Raw genomic sequence first — 22,745 nt, forward strand, 5'->3', positions numbered from 1 at the left:
TGTTTATTTCAAACAGAAACACCATCAATGGCCTTTCCAGGTCAAATACTCTATCTGTGGCTTGCTAAAATGTCAACATTTTATGATTTTTTTTCTTGTCTAGTAAATCAGAGTATATGCCTTCAAAAGCAGACAGAAATAAACATTAAGATCACTTCTTTATAAGTGCTACCAAATAAAAAGAATTTTCAATTCCCTCTTAGATGTTACAGGAATTGTAAGTCAAACATCCAGGCAGTACTATTTTAATTGCAGGGGTGGACCAGGAGCTTACATTAAAGTCAATGGAAATTTGAAATATTGCTGTGACAAAAAATTTGCTTTTACTTTTTTGTATTTGCTGAAAATATCATTCCCTATTGGGAAAAGTATAGCAACACATTAAAAAAACAACACACATTTAGTGGGAGGAGGAAAGGGAATAATTTTTCAACATAATATAGTATATATTATGTTTTATCTTTATATATATATATTAATATGCAATATATTAATATATAACACATTAACATGCTATAATGATATATTATATATAATATAAACATAATTAAAATTTATGTCATATCAATTTACATTATCTCATTTAAATAAATGATCTATATTCTCCACAACTCCTCTGGAATAAAAATACTAAAGATATTGTTACTCCAATATACCAAATAAGGAAACTGAGGCTCAATTGAGTAAAATGATTTGCCCATAGACATAGAATATAGGAAACAGCTAAGAATCTTAATCTACCAACTTTAAGTTTTAAGTTCTCCATTCTTATCACATTGCTCCCTATTACCTCTGAGTGTGAATATATGCGTATCTATGTATATGTATATAAAATCTAAAATGCTTTATAAACATATATGCATCCTAAAAATTATGTTTGAGGGTTTGTTTGTTTGTTTGTTGGATAGTGGTGGTAGTTATAGTTTTAAGTTATTAACACAAATAGATGCATTATATATTTGCCCATGTTAATAGTATAAAACTACATTTAAGTATTTGGGAAAGCACATTTAGCATACATGAATTACACACATATAAACATATATCATTTATACAGTATTTTAGGGTTCCAAAATATCTTGCATATATGACTGCATTTGAAGCTCTGTATTTGAAGAGGGGAATAAAGTCACATTAAGGGGATATGGTATGATAGGTAAAGGCAGGCACTATAGCTAGGTAGATAATGGTGAAAGAAAGAAAGAAAGAGGCAGAGAGAGAGAGAGAGAGAGAAAGAAAGAAAGAAAGAAAGAAAGAAAGAAAGAAAGAAAGAAAGAAAGAAAGAAAGAAAGAAAGAAAGAAAGAAAACAAGAATAAAAGAAAAGGAAAAAAGAAAGAGAGAGAATAAAAGAAAAGGAAAAAAGAAAGAGAGAGGGAGGGGGGAGAAAGGAAGGAAGCAAAGAAGGAAGGAAGGAAGGAAAGATATATATATAAACTTAAAATGTTATATGATATGTATTTATATATACATATATGTATTATACTTTTGAACTATTAAAGTATTTATGTGGATATATACATATTGTATATATTCACATATGTGTATGGATATTTGGACTTCATGGCTTCATGGACTACAGACTGTCATAAAGACACATGAATACACACACACACACACACACACATACACACACACACACACACACACACACACACACAGACTTTTAACTGATTTTGCCCCAGGCATAAGAATCCCTACAGTCCTAGCTTGTTGAAGCTCTGCTCCCTAGACACTTACCTAGATGCCTTTGTAAATTTTTTCTCTTTACCAAGTTTATTGATAGGATCATCCTTTTTCCCCCCTCTGGCTTTCTAGTCAACCTTTTTCCCATTGTTCTGATTCTTTCACCCAAATACAAATTAACAATTACAAACCAGCTGCATCTAAATTGTTTTCAATAGTCTCTTCAAAAAAAAAGAGTATATTTAGAAAACACATAAAAGCAGAAGAAAGGCATCTACTCTCATAGGGAGAAAATATGTGTGTGTGTGTGTATGTGTGTGTGTGTTTGTATGTTTATGTATGTATTTGTAAAATCAAGGGATTGTCTCCTTCTTCCCTAATTCTTATTCCTTGCCCATATCCAAATAGAAATTTTCATTAAGAAGGATATAAATAATTGAACCTTGGGGAAAATATTGTTTTCCATAATACTGAAATAAATATTTTTGGCAGGATATACTGTTATTTTGTTAAATCATTAACATGTGAGATTGATTGATGTATTTATTTTCCTCATAAGTATGAAAAATGAAAAATGCCTAAAGATCTTTCTTCTTAGTCACACAACAAAGCAGTGACTGAAATAAGATGAAGAGCAGTTAAGTGTACAAAGAATGATGGCTTCTTAGCAAAATGTCTATTTTCAAATCCAAGCTCTGACATTTATTAGCTTAAACAAATCTTGTCATCCCTCTGAACCTCAGGTTCCTTCTCTGTGCAATGATTATAATGATTCTTACAAAGCCTACAACACGAGGTTCACCACACTATCAATATCAAAGTGGGAAGGTCATTTGAGATCATCTAATTCAAATCTCTTTTTATTACAGATGAGAAAACTGAGGTCTTGATACATTAAGGGGTTAAATAATTTACCTGTTTGCCTAGTTAAGGGGCATAAGTGGAACTGAAATCAAAGTTTTTGGATAAATCCAGTACTCTGACACTATACACTGCTACTTGTTTCATAAACATGAAGGCATGATATGGATATGAGGGATTGCTATTATTACAATTATAATGTTTTTGATTAAGCAAAACAGGTATTTAATTAACAAAGCTCCTTAGTCCTATGCATGGACCTAGATCATAGGACCAACATATCAAATAATAAAGAATTAAAATTTTCAGGGCAAGAATTGGTCTGAGACTAAGACCAAAGAGTTCCAGAAGAATTTAGGCCCTAGGCATGGGGGATAAGTGACAGGCATGGGGCATTTTCTGGAAGAATACAAATTATTACTAAGGTATTTTATGAGTCCTCATATAGGTGCTATCTGAAGGAAGTATATGAAGAGATACTGCTCTCAGTACTACAGAGCTCAAAACCATAGGTTAAGATAACTAAGCAAAACTAGATGTAGTTGGGTAGTGTTGAATGGTAGCAAGACATGTTTGATTACAAATAACTCCAAATCAGTAAATATTTCAAATTCACTAGCCTGGATTCCCAATAACTAGTACTTTGATTCTAAATTTTGGAGCCTTCAAGTGCCTAGACTTATAGGAACCACTATCAGTCCAATCAATTTGAAATTGGTTCCACTAATTAACTGGACCTGTATAGTACCTATCTACTCTTCCTTACCTCTATTAGACTCCCTGGATCTGATGTTTTGGTCATGAAATTTATGATTCTTTGGAGTGTTGGTATTCTCTGTCTAGAGACAGTTTTTCTTGGCTTTCCTCATCATGATAACAGCTGTAAATCAGCATGAAAATGAATATGAAATAAAATATTGAAAATTTTAGATGTTCTTGTGACAATTACAGAGGCATGTAAATCATAGATTAAAGCAAAGCATTTTAAAGCATTAAACTATATGTTGCAATCCCATACAGGGTTGTATAACTCAATGTGAATGGGGTTGTGAAAATTTGGACACAATAAAAGATATCAATTATTATTTCAAGATTTAATTCTTTATGTAAAAATAAACAAGCAGATCCATCCTATTAGTATGCAAGTTTACTTTCATCTTTAATAAATGATAAAATTATATGTATACAACAGAATTGTTTTAAAATAAATTTATTTATGATTTATTATCAGTAAATGTTTAATTTGTATAGCCATTTTATATACCTATATACCCAAAGTTGCATAAAAATTTCTTGGACAGAAAAAAAGTGTCTAATGGGAAAAGTTTAAGAAGTCCTAGATTAAACATACTACAACATGCAATAATTGAGTACTTCCTTGATTAATCCAGGTAAATGCCCCTCCACATCCCTTAGAACAAGGTCTTCATTTATTGAGGTAACCAAATGTGCATCAACCTCATCGCTATCTTTATAGGACGACCATCTCCAAACTTGTCTAGGATACTCCTCAGACAGCAAACTCTTGACCCCTTGCTAAATAGCCTTTCTTTATTTAAGAATCTTTCTAACCAAATAAGATCTGCCAAAGCTTTTGCTCTGCCCACTTACATCAAATCCAGGGACATCTCCATATCACAACAAAAGAATTAGAAAAAACAACCTTGCAAGAAGTTTCTAAGAGAAAGAGGAGAATAGTATGACAGGCTGTAAACCTCTGTTTCCAGCTTCTAGGCACCTTTTACCCTATTATTCTGCCTCTAGGAATTATTTCAAAAAGAAATTCAGCACCCCCCAAAAAAAAAAAAATTTAACCATTACTGCCTATTTGTGAAATAAATGGAAACTGATTTGCATAACCTCTATGACCAATAACCTGATTTAAATTTAAGTATATAATCATATTAAAAACTATTATTATTTTTAAAGCAAGGATTATCTTTCATAATGTTATATTAAAAATATTACTTGTACAAAGAAGGCACTACTTTCATTAAGACTTTTCTATAACAAAATATTAGCTATAGGCCTTTATCCCACTAGTCTTTTTTTAAGTATGGACACTCTATATTTTTAAAATTTAGATAAATAAATAAAATAAAGGACATAGTTTAGTTTGACATAGGAGAACTATTAATCCAAGGCAACTCCAGCTAACTTATAAACATTAAAGACAAAAACTTGTTACCAAAAGCCTACATCATTATCAATTCATGGAGAGAGCAAATCACCAATTTATCAGAAAAAGCTTTCTGTTTAAAATTGCACAGACAAGACTTCTTCAGTCCTATGGCCAATCAGTTCCAGATACTTTGTGAAATTCCATAAGTATGATTAAACTAAACTATTGGCACAAATCGCATTGACCCAAATATAGTATGTCAATTCATCCACAAACAGAGAAAGAGACACATAATAAAACTCATTTTATGAATGTGTATACACACAGACACAAATACATACTATATATTTAATGTCATCTGTATGATATGAAATATATATATATATATCTGTATATATTAACATCATATATTATTATTATCAATGCAGAAAGGGAAATTTTTCTTTCTAACATGCTTCTTTTAAAGACTTGAAATATTTAACCTTTGTTTGAAACATGGAAATCTTAAATGGATTTCTAAATATATGGCAAGTATCTGTCTATATGTAACCAGAATATTTGCTGGGTTGCAAAATCTTTCAGGTATGACTTCTATTTAAGATTTCCATGTATACATGACTCTCTACACATACATATAAGGAACATTTGGTGCCCATAGAGAGAGTCAAGAGTTAGTGATTGCTGCACAGAAGGTTCCCACAGTGGATTTGTCCTCCCCTCAGTAGTGCACAGAATTCCTATCAACACTAATGGGAATTGGGCACAACATGGGAAGGAACAGAAACTGCCTGATTAGTAATGCAACACCATTGAGTGCCTTTAAAGTTGAACATCTTCATCAAACTTCCACTATTAAACTGTTCTTTTGGTATATAACAGTCTGTTCTTCTGGACTGTTACCAAGGGGATACTTAGAAATCCACTTCTGTTCAAAGAAAGTCAATTCTTACCAAGTCATTTACCAAATCCATTAGCTAAGGAAAAATAAGACAAGTGGACGAGTTTCTCTCTCTCTCTCTCTCTCTCTCTCTCTCTCTCTCTCTGTCTCCCTCTGTCTCTCTCTCTCTCTGTCTCTCTGTCTGTCTGTCTCTCTGTCTCCCTCTGTCTCTCTCTCTCTGTCTCTCGGTCTGTCTGTCTCTCTGTCTCCCTCTGTCTCTCTCTCTCTCTGAATCTTTGTCTCTGCATCTATTTCTGTCTCTTTCTATATCTGCCTATGTGTCTTTCTTTGTCTCTCTAATTTTCTCTCATCTTAGTCTCTGTCTCTATCTCTGTTTCTGTTGCTACCATCTTTTTCTCTATCTCTATTCCTACTTCCACTTTCATATTCTTTATTTCATCATCTATAACATCTTTCTACAATTCTCCTCTTGTCCCTGTAATGATATTACATTCTATACATCTTAAACAGATTCTCTTTTGCCTTGAATGGCTCAGCAAGGTTCTATTTATATTTACCGTTTTATTGCTTCTTCTTGTTTGCGACGTTTTTCATTCTTTTCTTTCAAGTAAGCCAGGTTTGTTTCATTCCGTAAGCGATCATTCTCTCGAGCAATGTCTGATGCATTCTGAATAACCAAGCCATCATAAGCCTTCATTCCCATATCTTCTATATACTGAAGAAAAGCATCCAAAGTGTCTTCCTCTGAATTAGAACCCATCATCTTGCAGGAGATCATGTTAAAAAGGAAGATACAGTTTCCTGCAAGTGGAAAACACATTATATCTTCATCAGTGGGAAAATAGCTTGCAGTTTATTATAGCTAAAATTTTGTCAATTCTCATTTATAAAACTTAGGGTAAAACCTATTTGGAGAATTTCCCTACAGGGAACCAAAGAATAACAGGACTTAATTTGAGTTGCAGATGGCAAACACCCTTAATAAAATAATGGATTTGTATTTCAGGATTTCAGAACTGAAAGAACTGATAGATAGAAATGTCCCTGTGTCTAATGGTAGCTACCTCTAAAGTAGAAAAAGGGAAGGGAAAGAGAAACAAAAAAGAAAAAAGAAATTTACATAATAATTATGTTATATATTTAAAAGGAACAGTTAGATTTACAGCTTCATGTGCAATCACTTTTTTTATGATACTAAGTTATGGAAATATTTGGTTTCTTCCATAAATTAATTTCTTAAAAAAGAGAGAGAGAGAACTTAGCATCAAATCCAACCTTCTCCTTTCTTCAAATAAAGAATTAAGATTCTGAGTGAATAAGTGGTTTGCCCACAGCTATAGCACTAATAACAGCAAACATTTGAATACAGAGCCTCTGATCATAATTCTAATGTTCTTCCTACCTTTTTTTCTGAAAAGCTACATACTGGTCAAATAAAACAACTATTGTTAATTCAATATTATCAAAAGATTAAGAATACATTTTTTCTTTCAACATCACATCTCTATGGAGTGTACTTTAGAATGAGGAGGTTGTTTGGGTATTTGTTTTATAAATATGTTTTTAAAAATAAATGTAATGTCAAATAATACTTACTTTAGGTTTCAAGAGGAAATTATGGTTTGGATAATAATTACTGTCATGGGTAACATCATTTAAAATGTCATTGTTAGATGTTTGAGATGAGAAATCACATCTGATTATTTTTTTCATTGCCAGTCATTAAGAAAGTTTCCTCCTTTCGATCTCAATGAAATACATAAACATTTAAAATAAATTTTATATCCTATTATTCAAATTTTCCAATTGCACAAAAATTCATGAAACAAAAGCATTAGAGTAGAATTTCCCTATAATGCAAAAAAATTGCTAATAATATTTTCCAAGAAATCATAAGTATGTATAAAAGTTCTTTTTAAAAAAAAAAGTGGCAACATCACCTGGAATAATGCTTTATTCATATAAAACTTTAATTTGAGCATCAAAGCATCACCAATTACCCCCTCATTAGACCTCACCATATCTTCCAAGACTGTGCACATAAAATCATTTTCTTTTTCATGTTATAAAAGCTTGGTTAAAATGAAGAAGTGAATTTAGCCATAGGTAACGTGGGAAGAGGGGAGGATGGAGATCCTAACTCTTATGTCCTCCTTTTATGCAGTTATATGGGAATGAATATTGAACAAATTAAATTCTAAGTAGCTAGACTGAATTAGGTTGGAGGAGGTATGGATGTTAGTGAATATTAGGAGCAGATATTAGTGAAAATGCACTGTCCCAAATAAATGAGGCTGTTTTTCTGTCTCCTTGAGCTTCAATAAAATGAATTGATTCCATCATATAGTCTATGAAATTCCCTCCACATTTAGGTTTATAACTCTATGACATAATAAATTTCCACTAATCAACTAAAACATTTAGTTAAATTTCAAGTGCTTGCTTATGGCGAAATGTATGTTATTGTTCTATTGTTCCTGCTAGCTGTCCTTGGATATATGCTCCCAACAGCACTGATGTGTTAACATTGTGACAATCTATAAGTAACACAATGTATTGGAAAGTGTATGGGAATGTTATAAGAACTATTTACTCATTTTAATTCCGCCCCTGATCTCAAATGATCATAGTCACACCACTTTTTTTTTTTCTCGGTCTGAGTTTCCTCATGGAAAGGTTGAACTGGATGCCGTCTATGGGTTTCTCTAGTTTCAGACATATATAACTTTTGAGTTTTCATCATGATAATCCATTGGAAGAGCAAAGGGCAAAATCAGAGAACCTAAAAAAAAATTACCCCTTCCCACTATTACATGCCACTTGTTCCACTGATATGTTCTTTTTTTAAGCATAATAATTTACAACAATTATTCAACACTAACAGAGTAGTGCTAATACTATTCCAGCAGAAGTTAAATTACTTGATCAGGGTCACATATCTGATAAGTGTCTGAATCTGGATTTGAAATACTCTGATTTTGATCCTCTAAGGAATTTTGCTAGACCTATATGTATTATTTACATTCTTAGACAATACTTAACACTTTCCCTTGTGAAGTCCATGCCACATTCCAAAAATATAAAATTTCGGCCTAGAGAGCAGTATAGTTGTTGACTAATGGGTTTCTTGAGGTCTTTTTAAAAAAATAATAGTAATGATGTGCTAAGTGGGATTGCCTTTTGAAATTTCAATTATTATCTGATGTAATTTAATTGTGTATTAATGTGTGAAATCAAACCAGAAGAATAAATAATGAACATAGCTACTTACAAAAAAGTAATACAGCATGTAGAAAGTCTTTTGGGGGTGGGGATGGGGTGCAAAGGGAATATGATTCTACAAAATATTCCCTTTATATTTGAATAATTTGTAAAATAAAAGCTCAGCCATTATTTGAAACTTTTACTTGCAGTGGACTTTACCAGTTAGAGAATATGGATTTTTAAAGTAATAATTTGATTTCATAATCATTAACATGTACTATAATTATGCAAGCCAAGACAATGTTCTAATGATTTCAAAGTTGTTGCCTCAGGGCAGAAAGAGATCACTCCCTTTTCCATTTTTACAAAACGCATTTCTAAATTGGGCAAAGATTATTTGTAAGATTTTGAGTTTTTTTGGGTTTTGTTTGGTTAGTTTTGATTTGATTTTCTTAAAACTATGTGGTGTCAACTACTCTCTATAAAACATAATACAACAGCAAAGAACTATATCCATTGATTGATTCTGAATGATAATAATCATTATCTTCCTATGAATTTCCTTTGAATGTATTCAACTTAGTCAGTTTACTAAGAAATAATTAGATATTTAAATTATCTATTTATTTAGTGGAGGTTGCTCGTTTAATGTCTGTTTTTTTTTGTTTTTTTGTTTTTTGGGTTTTTTGCTATTTTTGTCTGGATCGTAAATCCTTGGTGTGGATGCAGAAAGTCCCTCTGGCAATCACTAAAACTGTAAAAAATTGCCAGAGACTTGCTCATGTTCCTATACCTATATGTGTCTGAAGTAATTCCTGAGCCAGATACCTCTGATTCCTATACTTCCCCTCTATTCATCAAGCCAACTATAACTTTTCAGTTGTATTTCTTAAAATAAATGGGAAATAGACAGTGTTAAAGATTTTATGATGTTATTGTACATAGCTTCTGGAAGCCAAATGCCAGAAATGTATATACACTGAACAAACCAGGCATACCCTGTCTCATATCATCAACTTTTTTGAGAGTAAAACAGGAACTTCTCAATCTCTTAATCTGTCATAAATATGAATTTGTTTTAAAAATTATGGTCGTACTTATGGAAATTCACTTAAGTATAAGTGAGCACTAATCATTAATTCCTATGTGTTTCCTGGCATCCAATTTAAATTAGACTTTACAGTGTCTACTTGTTGCCACTGATTATATCTTTTGAGGCTAAAAGAGAGAATATTTAATTTTCCTCCATGTGTAAGTTTTTCAACTTCCATGACAGATACTTCCCTCCTTTCTACCTCTTCCCCTCTACTTCCAACCCCCTGCCCAATATATGTTCTTTTCTCCAGGTTAAATATTCCCAGTTCTTTCCCTTGTTAACATTCTACCAAAAGTATTTCTCCTAGATCATCAGTAACATTTTAATCACCAAAAACATAAACTTTTCAGTTCTCATTCTTCCTTAATATTTTGCTTTATTTTTGTTACTGTTGATTCCTCCCCCCTAAATAGTTTTTTTCATCCTTTAGCACCATTTCTCTTTTCTGATTCTTCTTCTGCCTATTGGACATCACTTCTTGGTTTTGTTTGGTCCATCCTTCTCTTCTCAACATGTGACTTATGACTTCCTCTACCTCCTCTGTACACTGTTTCCCTTGGTGAACTCATCTGATCCCACTGACTCAATTGTCACCTCTGTATATGACTGACACATGAGAAATGGAATTGTTAGAGATTTAGACCCAATTTCTTGCTTAAGCCCTATTTCACTGCCTGACATCTCTACCTGGATTTATAAATAGCAACTCAAACCCAATATATTTGAAACCAAATTTTTTATCTCCCCACCCCAAACCTACCTCTCCTCTTTTCTTTTCTTTTCCCCCCTTCCCTCTATTTATATAGAGAGTATTGATAACCTCCCAGTTATCCAGGTTTGAAATTTTAGTCATCACTGACTTTTTCCTCTTCCTCATTCCATGAATCCCATTGTTTGAGCAGTTTTGTGCGAGACAGTTCCAGGAATCTTTCTATTTGTCCAATTCTCTTTACTCATAGAACCACTACCATATTTCAGGCCCTTATCACTTCTTACCAGGACTTCTCTAATAGCTCTTAATTGAGCTTCCTACTTCCAGCCTCTTCTGTTTCTAATTCACTTTCTTTCTAATTTCTTCTATTTTTAATTTTTTTATTTTAATAGACAAAAATAAATCTGTTTTCTCACCCTCCTACCCCCTGCTTCATTGGGGAAAAAAATCCTTACTACAGATATTCATAGTGAACAAAAAAATGCCTGCATTGATCTTGTCTAAAATTTTCTATGTCTCAATTTGTGCCCTGATTCTATCGACTCTGGGTTAGGAGGTGAGTAGCATTTTATATCATGGGTTCTCTAGACTACTGAATGATTATTGCATTCTTCAGAGTTCTTAAGTCTCTTAGAGTTATATGTCTTCACAATGTCATTGTAATTCCATTGTTCTTCTGGTACTGCTTACTTTTATTCATAAATGTCTTTCCAGATATCTCTAAAGTTTTGGTGTTGTTATTTCTTATAGCAGAGTAGTATCACAGTATAATCATACATAATATTTTATTATGCCATTCCCCAATTGGTTGACATTTCTTTTTTAGCTTCTACTTTGCCATCACAGAAAGAGAAGCTATAAATACTATGCATATAATTTTTCCTTTTGTTTTTTATCTCATTTCAATAATAATACTTCTTCATCTGTGTATCCTTGACTCTTTACAATACTTTGCACACACACATATAAATGATATGTCTATCATCTAACACTGATACTTACTTCATATTGTGGATCACAACATATCCGTTCTTTTGTTCTTGAGAGTAATATTTGTACCTTTTCATCGATTTCCCAAAGTACATGAAACTTTTAAAACATTTAATCCCTTCTTCGTTTCATTTAATAATTTATGATACACAATATTTGAGACTGAATTTTCAATGTCTCATTATCACAGCACAAAATAAAGAATTTGTCATTGTTGAATCAATTTCACCACGTTGGTCTTAGTTTATACATATGTAAAATGACAGAGTTGGATCTGGATATTCATTAAGATATAGTTAAGTGGGGCAGCTAGGAGGTGCAGTGCATAGAATATCACCCTTGAAGTCAGGAGAACCTGAGTTCAAATCTGGCCTCAGACATTTAACACTTCCTAACTATGAGACCCTGAGTAAGTCACTTAATCCCAATTGCCTCAGCAAAATATATATACATATATATAAGTTCTGTTCTGCTAATTTTCTATTATTTGTAAAGCTTAAAAAGTTTAAATATAGATATTATAGTATAACTAGGGGGACCATAAATTATATAAGTTCAGAATTGGAAGGAACTTCAGAAATCCAGCCAAACCCATATCTGAAAGACAATCTCCTTTCTGTAAACTACTTTACCAGTCATCCATTCATACTTAAGACTTCTAGTAAAGGTGATTATAATATTTCTCAAGGAAGACCATTCATTCATCTTTGGTATGGCTGTAATTGTTAAGAAGTTTTACCTTACATTAAGGTTCAAATTTGAGGAATAAACCATTCTGGAGAACAGTTTGGAAGTATGCCCAAATGGCTATAAAACTGTGCATACCCTTTGATCCAGCAGTGTTTCTATTGGGCCTGTATCCCAAAGAGATCATCAAAAAGGGAAAAGGATCCACATGTGCAAAATGTTTGTAGCAGCTCTTTTTGTAATGACAAGGAACTGGAAACTGAGTGGATGCCCATCAGTTGGGGAATGGCTGAATAAGTTTTGGTATATGAATGTTATGGAATATTATTATACCCAAACTATATATAAGAAATGATCAGCAGGCTATTTCAGAAAGGCCTGGAGAGAACTGATGCTAAGTGAAGTGAGTAGAACCAAGAAAACATTATACACAGCAACAAATATATGATGACCAACTCTGATGGACTTGGCTCTTTTCAATCATAGGTGATTCAGACTAGTTCCAATAGACTTGTGATGGAGAAAGCTATTGCATCCAGAAAGAGGACTATGAGTACTGAATGTGGATCACAACATAGTACTTTCACCTTTTTTGTTGTTGTTTGCTTGCAGTATGATAAATGTGGAACTATGTATAGAAGAACTGCACATGTTTAACATATATTGGATTACTTGCTGTCTGTGGGAGGAAGGGTGGGGCTGGGATGGAGAAAAATCTGGAACACAAGGTTTTGCAAGGGGGAATGTTGAAAATTATCCTTGCATGTATTTTGAAAGTTAAAAGCTATTTTAAAAAAATTTAAACATGAAATAAACCTCTGATCATTATTCCTAGGTACCAGACACAAGACTGACATCCTACAATGTGGGCTGAATTTCTGCATTTGAATATTAACTTTATGAGAAATATTATTTGGCTTCTCCCTTCCTATATTGGATGAAGATTTCTCAAAAGAGTTGGCTATACTTGATCTGTTCTTATTTTTTGCTATCCACTCACTCCTCAAACTATAGTAATATATATTTCCCTCTCCATCAGCCTATTTAAATTATTCTTTCAAAAGTTAACAATGATATGCTAATTTCCAAAAAGGATCTTCAGGCCTTAGTCCCCTGATTTAGCTAGATTATTTAACTCTTTTGGCCATTCTTTCCTTTCATTTTTGGGGGGTAATGATGGGAAAGCAAAGAGTTCATTGGAGTTAATTGACTCCCCAGGGTCACACAGATAGAAATGTCAAGTGCCTGAGGTCAGATTTGAACTCGGGTTTTCTTGACTCCAGGACTTGTATTCTATCATTGTACCACATACTCACGTCGTCTTATCCTCATTAATCCAGTGAATCTTTGCAATATTTTCCTCTAAGTGCTTCTCAATTCATTTTTTTTCTCCCTCTCATTTTCTGGATCATTTTCCTCAGCCTATACTAAGTTCGTTCTCTCTCTCTCTCTCTCTCTCTCTCTCTCTCTCTCTCTCTCTCTTTTTCTCTCTCTAACCACTGTACTCACTCTTCTTTTCTTTTCTATGTTCACTAAGTCTATTTATTATTCTGGTATTCTACTTTATCTAAATATGGACTTGTTCTAATTTTATCTATGTGGTCATAATCTTTTCTAATCAAATTTTCATCTGCTTATTGTATACCCCATCAGAATCTTTCACTTCTATTTTGAAATTTCAAATATCCAAAACTAAATTAATCTTCCTCTATAATATGCTTCCCCCTTCTCTGACGATGTCACTGATATACTCACCATCTTTTCAGTCTTTTACCCTCTAGCCCTTTCTACCTTATCCTGCATATTTAGTTATTCCCCAAGTTCTGCTACTATCTTTGTAGTTTCTTTCTTTTTCATTCTCATTACAATAAGTCAGATCTTTTATTCATTCTTATCGAGACTAATTTAATTGCCTCCTTACCATTCTATCTTCCTCCTATATATAACTCATCCTCCAGATTTATCTTCTTAATGTATAATGTTAATCAGAGACTCATAAAATTTAGAACTAGAAAAAAAAATCCTAGAAATCATCTAGTTCAATAATATACTATTTTCACAGCTAAAGACACCAAGATCTCTACCCTGCTTAAAACTTTCAGTAGTTTGTCATTATCTTCAGAAAAAATATTTTCTCTGGCATTGTATGTATTCAATATACATCTAACCTTCTAACCATCTAATCATCTTTCCAAACATCTCACACTGCTCTTCCTGTACTCTACACTCTAGCTAAAGTAGATCACTCACTGTTCTTCAGCCTCATCTCATCCTTTCTTATTTTCATTCCTTTTCTCATACCATCTCTTATGCCTAAAATCAGCTCCTTCCCAATTCCATTTTTTAAAAATTACTTGCCCTTCAAATCCCAGACTAAAACCCATCTTTTTCATACTATATTTTTAAATTCACCCATCTAGAAGGCATCTATACTAGTATCACTTTCCCATAAATTCACCATTTTTTAGTATTATTAGTCATCTATATATTCTCTCATCTTCTTAAGGGAAAACTTTTTAAGGAAGTAAATTATATATTATTTGTGTCTATATTTATTTTATTGCCTAACACAATGACCCTATACATAAAATGGCTCCATAAATACTTGTGCAATTGAATTGAAATCAATTTAATCTACACAAGTCTGCCCATTGTACAAATGAGAGAACAGGGAATCATAAAACTGAAGAGGCTTTATCCATTCTGGACCTATAAATATCTTCAATTTGCTGAGGACAGTACTTTTACACCTTGGACACGTGACCCAGTTCCTCTGAGTTCCTTTATATCAATACTCATAATCATAAAACATAGTATTATAACACTTTAATATTTAGAACTATTTTTTCACAAGATCTCTTTGAAATAGAGAGTAGGCATGTTACTATAATCATTTACAAATGAGAAAATTGAGAATTTAAGAAGCCATCTGATGTTCTACATCATACAGCTAGTGAATATCAGAGATGAGATACAAGAAGGGGCCTAGCCTGGTTGATTCCAGTTCTAAAATTGCATACATCTACCTTCCTAAATCAGAGCATATTCCATATGCAGGTAAGTTATAGAGAAATAAGTTTATATCTGTACTTAGAGATATGTTGACCATAACAAACATAACTTCTTTTATAAGTTTTGTCATTTAAATGAGAATTGAATGCACAGATAATCATAGACCAAAGGTATTTTGGGTATTTTACATATCTATGGATCTTGAAGTTATTCTCCCCCCCCCATAACCTCCATGCAAGTAATGACAGAATGGAATATCTATGTACATATGGCAAATATGAAATACACTTTTTACCCTCAATGGATTTCAATGGCAAAATTACTTCACAATAGTTTTGCCTATTATTTGTAAAAAGTAACCAGCAATCACAATGTTCAAAACGTCTTTATGGAAGAAAGAGGAAACCTTAATTCAAGAGGCAGTTATAGCAATTCATAAAATTCCTCTCAGCTATGACATCATTGATCAGTGCCAACTTTTATTAACCATTGTTCAGATGTAACGGGAGGGAAAGAATGAGTGAGTTAAGAAGTGATCTATTCATTTCTTGCATAGAAGTTTCTGGAAAGATTTACTTACTAATGACTTTCTTAGCAAAATTTAATTTAACAGATTTCTTCCTCCACCTCCACCCTAGGATAGACCCTAAGAACTTTAGGAAATATAAAGAAACTTGTAAGCAAATTCATTTCCAATGTCCAGTGCCTAAATAACCAATAATATTTGTAAGAAACTATCCCATGAGAAACACTTAACTTTTCATGTCAGCCTTTGAGTAGCATTTCAGGGATCAACCCTTTTTCAAGAATTCTATCTCAAAGACGTATAGTTAATCAGTATCTCCCTACATAGTTATCAGTATTTGGTAGACTGAAGAATTCCTTTGTCTGATCTTTTGGATTGATGTATTGACCTAATTTGTTCCAAGAATGAAAGCCATTTTGTTCAGTTTAATGATTCTGAACAATGAACCAATCATCTTTGCTTTCCTTGAAGATATATCTACTGCCCTACTGAAATACTTTATTGTACTTAATTTGTATAGCACCTGAACATTTGTAGTTCTTAATATTTTGGTTGGTTTTCCTTTACAAAAGTGGGACATAACATTCAGAAAGCTTGATTCAGGTGTATCTATAATACCAGGTCCCACCTTTACTTATTAATTAATAAAATAATAATAATAATAGCTAGCATTTATACAGTGTTTACTATGTGCCCAGGCACTGTACTAAGCACTTTATAATTACTATCTTCTTTACTCCTCACAGTAAGTTCATATGTTAAATTATCGTTGGATTTCCCTAATACTGAAGACAGAACTGATAGTTAAATGAATCTCATTTGAGTATTTGCATTGTGATAAAATATCTATTGCATGTGAAATACTTGAAGGGTGCAAAATACAAGCAATTAGGTCTGAGTAGAGTCCAAGAAACATAAATGTGTAGCTCCTCTTTTCATGCCTTCCCCATGGATACTTCCTCTAGCTAAAGACAGAATGAATACAACAAATAAACTGCATGAGTCTTAACGCTGATGATATCAAGTGGTCTGGGAGCATTTATTGTGAAATAAGTGCATTCAAAAATAAATGTAGTTATCCACTTAGTTTTGTTACTATGTTAATTTCAAATGCAAATGTTGTGTTGTCATTGATTTCCTGGAGAGCAGCTAAAATACTATGCAATGATGCAGAAATTGGGCACCCCTGTGTAACAAGATGCTTATGATTTTAAAAGTGACTTTTATTGATGAAGGGAGAAATAAATTAAGGCCAGATAAATGTAAGTTGGAATTGGCACACCGATGCAAATATTTCCATCTTCCCAAGTCCATTTCATAAAACTTAATACAAATTTCTCAGTTTCAATAATTCTACTTTTTTGCAAATTTTAAATTCTTCCAAAAGGACAGACAAATAAATAAGCACAAAATATGTAGGGGAGAGGATTTCCAATATATCCCATTGACCAAGAAACAAAATTCTATTTTTATCAGCTAGTGTCAGATGAGTGAAACAGCCCACAGACTCATATGAGCTCTAATTCTTTCTCTTTTCATAGATTTTTTTTTTTATCCAGCATTTCTGGAAAGGAGCTGTTCTCCATCTGTTGCTTATCATTTTCCAAGATATAAAAGTTGTAAAGACTCCATCAATCTGAGTATTTGCCACATATGCTGGGTAACATAGGTGGACAAGTCACTAGAAGACATTTATATATCTGTAAATCTAGCACCCAATTCCTGCAGCACAAGAGGCTTCTGAAAGATCAGATTTAAAACACACTTTTCCTTTCAAGGTAATCTTATATGTAGGATAAGAACAAGTTTATTGGTGACAGTAATGTTATTACACTCACATATTTAATAAGTAGAAAGCACACAATATGTTGAGTAGGATAAATTTGGATAATAATTTTGTGAAATAGGTTTTATCTTTACCTCACACTTCATTTCCTCACTCCTACCTATAACTCCAGTAGAGTCTACATTTTCTTTTATCAACAGGTAAATTTCTAAAAGCTTTACCATTTCTTTTCCTCCTGAGATTACAAAGAACATCTGCTTTGATTCAGTGAGAGAAGTTGCTAGAATCTGCTCTTTTTTGCTTTTTCCAATCAGTGAATTTTCTCTGAGGCAGAGAGCCCAATTTTGCCCAGGAGTATTTCTGCAACTAACTGAACAATTCTTGTGGCAGTTTGGGCACAGTTTTTGCCAACGGGGTAAAACAATACTTCCTGTTTTCTTCATGGATTGAAAGCTATTTAAGGTAACATATTTCAAATGAAATCATGTGATTAAATAATGAGAAGTTATGTAAAAATGTGGAATACGTAAATAGAAAGATGGTGTAAAACCAGGCGATGAATGTAAATGAAACCTCACCCTACAGGATGTCTGCATATCCTCCATATGTGCATGCTATGTGGAAAACTACAGGACAGAATAATTATGATGACTTCTTATTACATTACATCAATAACCTGAAATATCATTGCCTTGTGTTTATGCTTAAACCTCAGAAAACTTCAAAATCTTTTCATCATACTCAATGGCCTCAAAATATAGCATTTCTATAAAAAATGGGAAATGATGAAATAAAAACCAAAGAGTTGACTGAAGTGTTAAAAAATAAAAAACAGTTCTCTTGTCTTTCTCTTTAAACTGATAAGTAAGTTTTGTTCCCCACCTTCTTTTTCAATATGACTTGGCAATGTAATAATCAGATTTCTCCTCCAACTCAAATTAGTCCTCACAGTATCCACTCAGTACATATATACACAAAATATTCATTGACCACAGACTTCTCCTGAGCTTTGGGTCACATGGTTCTAGATGCTTACAAGGCGTATCTGCAAACTAGCTACATACCATTTTGCAAACTGCTGACTAGAACTACAAGAGGAATCTAATTGGATTGGGAGTTTATCCTTTATTTTGTTTAAAACACTCAGATGACCTGCCGTCTATATTAGGTTAATGATAGCTCCCATCACCAAACTTTATAACTTCTATTTGTACTTTGTCCATCACAAAGATGTTCTCTTTTGTGATCACACACATACACACACATACATACATGCACATATATGTATATATTTGTATGTGTGTATACATGTAAATATACAAATAGATAGATTCTAGTTTCCACTGGATTTCAACAATCTTTCATAAAGTCATAACAAATGCTCCTCTGCAAATGTCAAAAAGTATGGCATTTTCCCCCAATTAATATCATGTCAGTATAATTATGAGTCAATAGCTCAAACTTTTACGAAACTGCCCAATAATTGGTACTTAGTAATGCAAAGATGAATATATAGAACTGTGCAAAATACAAATAATTAGTGATAAGTTAATTTTGGCTGTATTACCTTATACTTACTAATCTGCACAATTCATTTATAAGCATTTTATGGTGAATTTAATCCCAAATTTGAGAGCTATTACATTTGCCATATCCATAAAGATAAAAAGTGGATGTTTGCCAAGATTCAGAATGCCCTTCCCCATTTATTGCTGAAATTTAAGAAAAGAAATGACAAGGTCAATATTTACAGGGGTAAAAAAATATATAAATTCAACAATTTGAGGATTTGCAAACAAAAATGGATGTCCCCCTAATTTTTTTTTTGTAAAATTCTTTACAGAAATTGACTGCTTACTCCCTTGGAATTTGGAATGTTTCTGTGAGTATTATAATAGGTGGACACTTTAGCCAAGACAACCTTTAAAGGAAAAAAAAAAGCTTCCACTAAAGCTATGGTGTTCCCAAGTGTAACAAATCCATATGGATTTGTGATAGCAAACCTTAATTGTAATGAGATTTAGATAATCTTCTTGGTAGAGGATGGGATTTTTAAAAATGTGTCAGGAAGAGAGTGTATGTGTTTCAATTCAGTAAGAAAAAAAGCAGTTTTAGGTGCTATGTGTGTGCAGTAGTTTCTCTTTTTTTTTTTTTTTTTGAAACAGTGATATTGGGTTCTCACTGCTAATACAACTGTACTAAGAATGTTTTAAATATTTATGGTATGGAATAGCTGATAAGTAGCTAGCACACATTTTGAATATCAATTGATATACCACAAAAAAATTAAACAATGTTTTTAATAATTCAATGCTGCTTTTTTCTGTTTTACACAAATTAGCTGACAGTTGCAAATATGTCTGTGGTCAAGCAACTATGTGAAATATATATATATATATATATATATATATATATATAGTCTGTAGAATTTAACCAGAATAAATGTCTTAGCAATGGTTGATTTCTGCTCACTTCAAAAGACATGCAAACTTCAGCATTAAGTATCCCTGAATAAAATCCACAGCATTTTATAAGCAGATTACTCAATTTAATGAGCACAGGGATCAATTAGCATGCTTAGAGAATGTGAAAAATGAGATACATACCAAAATTTAAGTCCCCAGGGATAGCTAAGTGCAATAATCAAAAGGTGACTTGTGTCTGTCAAAGCCCTTTCCCGTGCTTTATCTCAGTGCAGTCTGCAGGAGTATTCCAGCACCAAAAGAAACAGACTTGTAGTACAGCTCAGTTTGTTCTTCAGTTAAAGTGCATTATATCTGGATGGCAAAAGTGTCCATAGTATCAGATTCTTCATCACTAGAGATCAGTGTTTTATTGATCTTCTTCCTATCAGGTAGAATAGCCTTTAAAGTTTTCCCGGTAAAATGCCGCGGCAAAAGAAGACAGGTACTTGCTTCTTTAAATCAACACTCAGAGAAAAGAGGGCATAGCTAATGGATGGGTACACCCACACAGCCCTCTGATTTGAGGTCCAGCAGAGAAGAAACTGGATGATTTTTACCCACTTTGCCACATAGATGATTACAATACCAAATGCAATCACCCGGGTTTGCTAAGGTGCCTCATTTGAATAGATTCTGCAGAGACAAAAATAAATGAAAACAAGGAATAAAAAACATCCTATCCAAATGGCTTCTCCCAGCCAAAAAGATGTTCTTTCTCATTGCCACTTAGATACAGAAGGTTTGAAGCAGTCTAGCTTGTGGCATCGTCCCTCCCCCGTGACAACCGGCAGCCTGCCTCTCTCCCTCTCTCTCTCTCTCTCTCTCTCTCTCTCTCTCTCTCTCTCTCTCTCTCCTCCCTCCCTCTCGCTCTCTCCCTATTCCCCTCTCCTCTCCTTTTCTCTCTCTCCAGCTGCCTTAGTCTGTGGATGCTACTGTTGATTAATCAGGGATTCTGAAACAAAGAGCCTACCTTCTGAAATAAGCAGTAATCTGTTTCTTCTCTGTGTCTGCAAACCGTCTGCATTCAAAAGCAAAGCTTCCAGCATCCTAGTACCTTGGATAGTTCCTGCTTACTAGGCCCATTGGAAAAGGGAAAAGAAGCAACTGAAGAAATGACAAGAGGAACAGCAGGCAGCATCGTTCTACTTCTGAATCCAGCTCCCAGGGGCTCACATCCTCATTAAAAGCCTCCTATTTAGGCAACAGATTTTCTCTCTTTTATCTTGACTGCACTGAAGTCTGATTAGCAAATAATCCAGTGGAAAAATAAAGAAGAGGAAAAAAGAAAAAGAAATAGTCTTCATAACAACTATATCCCCAATCCAGTTTCTGTTGATAGGAAGGATATGAAACCAAGAAAATAAATATGTGAGAATGTGTAAGTTGTAACCTTTATCCCAAACATGGCTCATGGAAATGAGCAATCATTGCAAAGGAAGATCTAGGTCTCAGTTTGATACCTCTTTTTGATATGTCTTTTACACTCACCCTCACTGTACAGCAGTGTAAGGCATACAATTACTGCTGACGTACATTGGACTGCTGCTTGGGGAAAGAGGGGAGGAGCTTTGTAACCTCATCAAAACAACCTTCGACCACCTGCTCCCATGGCAGAAACACAGAACTATCCCACTTGGAGAGGATCTGCATAATATATGTGCAGTTTTTAAACCAAAATTAACTACTTTTAACATTAAAAATGAAAATAGCATAACTGATGTAAGTATATTCTTAACTCATAAAATTAAGATTTGCATTTCCTTAAGAATGAGCAATTTTATAACTTCTATAATCTGTCTCTTCATTATTTTTAATTTTCTACTATTCATGTATGAAGCACTTTACAAACTTTGTAGTACCATGTCAGTTATTATTATTTGACATATTATTATCTTGGCATATGTTTATTATTTAATTTAAGTGAATTTCTTACAAATGAAGAGAATATCAATATACAAAGATATTTATTTTTCAAATTGTCCATGTATTTTATTTTTTCAGGATTTATAGAGGTCTTTATTTTTTAGCACACAGTTATTATCCACATATACTACCCCATTAAATCCTCTGATGCAACAAAGAAAAACAGTTAAGCAAAATCAACTGACATAATGACTATATCTAATAGAATATGCTGTTTTGTATTCATAGTTCTTTTCCTTTGTATTGACAGGAAATTTTAAAATATAAATACACACATGTGTGTGTGTTTCTTAGTGACAGAGAATCAATGTTTATAGTTATATAGATATTATATTTCTGTGTGTATATATACAATACACATATTTGTACTTATGTAAATATTATGTAGATTTTTATGCATATGTGTATGTATATATACCATGTAGATGTTTGTGCATTTTTGTGTGTATATCTTCAATGAGATGTGTATTTATATATGGGTGTAATGTACATATAAATAACATGTGGGTATATGTGGGTATATACACATACACATACTTGCACAACTATTTAGCTTTTGTTCTCTAGAATTAAGATGGACCATGACAATTAGTCTGCTTTTTTCATTGTTTTCCATTTTCATTGAAAAGACCTATTCTTTGTCCTCATAATTCTTCATTTATCTGTAGCTTTTAAATCTAGTGATCACTCCTTGCCTCGGAATATTCTGAGGCAGCTAGGTGGTACAATGAATAAATACACTGGAAAAATGGAAATGGAGTGAAGAAGACGTGAGTTCA

The 22,745-nt window shown here is 33.0% G+C and overlaps 1 protein-coding gene across 1 annotated transcript in view; it reads right to left on the reverse strand.

Moving 5' to 3' along the window:
* NYAP2 (neuronal tyrosine-phosphorylated phosphoinositide-3-kinase adaptor 2) overlaps nucleotides 1-21,770 on the reverse strand; it is a 298,614-nt gene extending 276,844 nt beyond the window's left edge. The window contains exons 1-3 of the mRNA XM_031957951.1: nucleotides 21,014-21,770; nucleotides 20,185-20,676; nucleotides 6,123-6,366 (exon numbers count right to left, since the gene is read on the reverse strand). Of these exons, the coding sequence (XP_031813811.1) occupies nucleotides 6,123-6,343 (221 nt within the window). The 5' untranslated portion in view covers nucleotides 6,344-6,366; nucleotides 20,185-20,676; nucleotides 21,014-21,770. The remainder of the gene's footprint in view (nucleotides 1-6,122; nucleotides 6,367-20,184; nucleotides 20,677-21,013) is intronic.
* Nucleotides 21,771-22,745: the final 975 nt, after the last annotated feature.

The sequence above is a fragment of the Sarcophilus harrisii genome, chromosome 3 (assembly GCF_902635505.1).
Source record: "Sarcophilus harrisii chromosome 3, mSarHar1.11, whole genome shotgun sequence".
NCBI classification, from domain to species: Eukaryota; Metazoa; Chordata; class Mammalia; order Dasyuromorphia; family Dasyuridae; genus Sarcophilus; species Sarcophilus harrisii.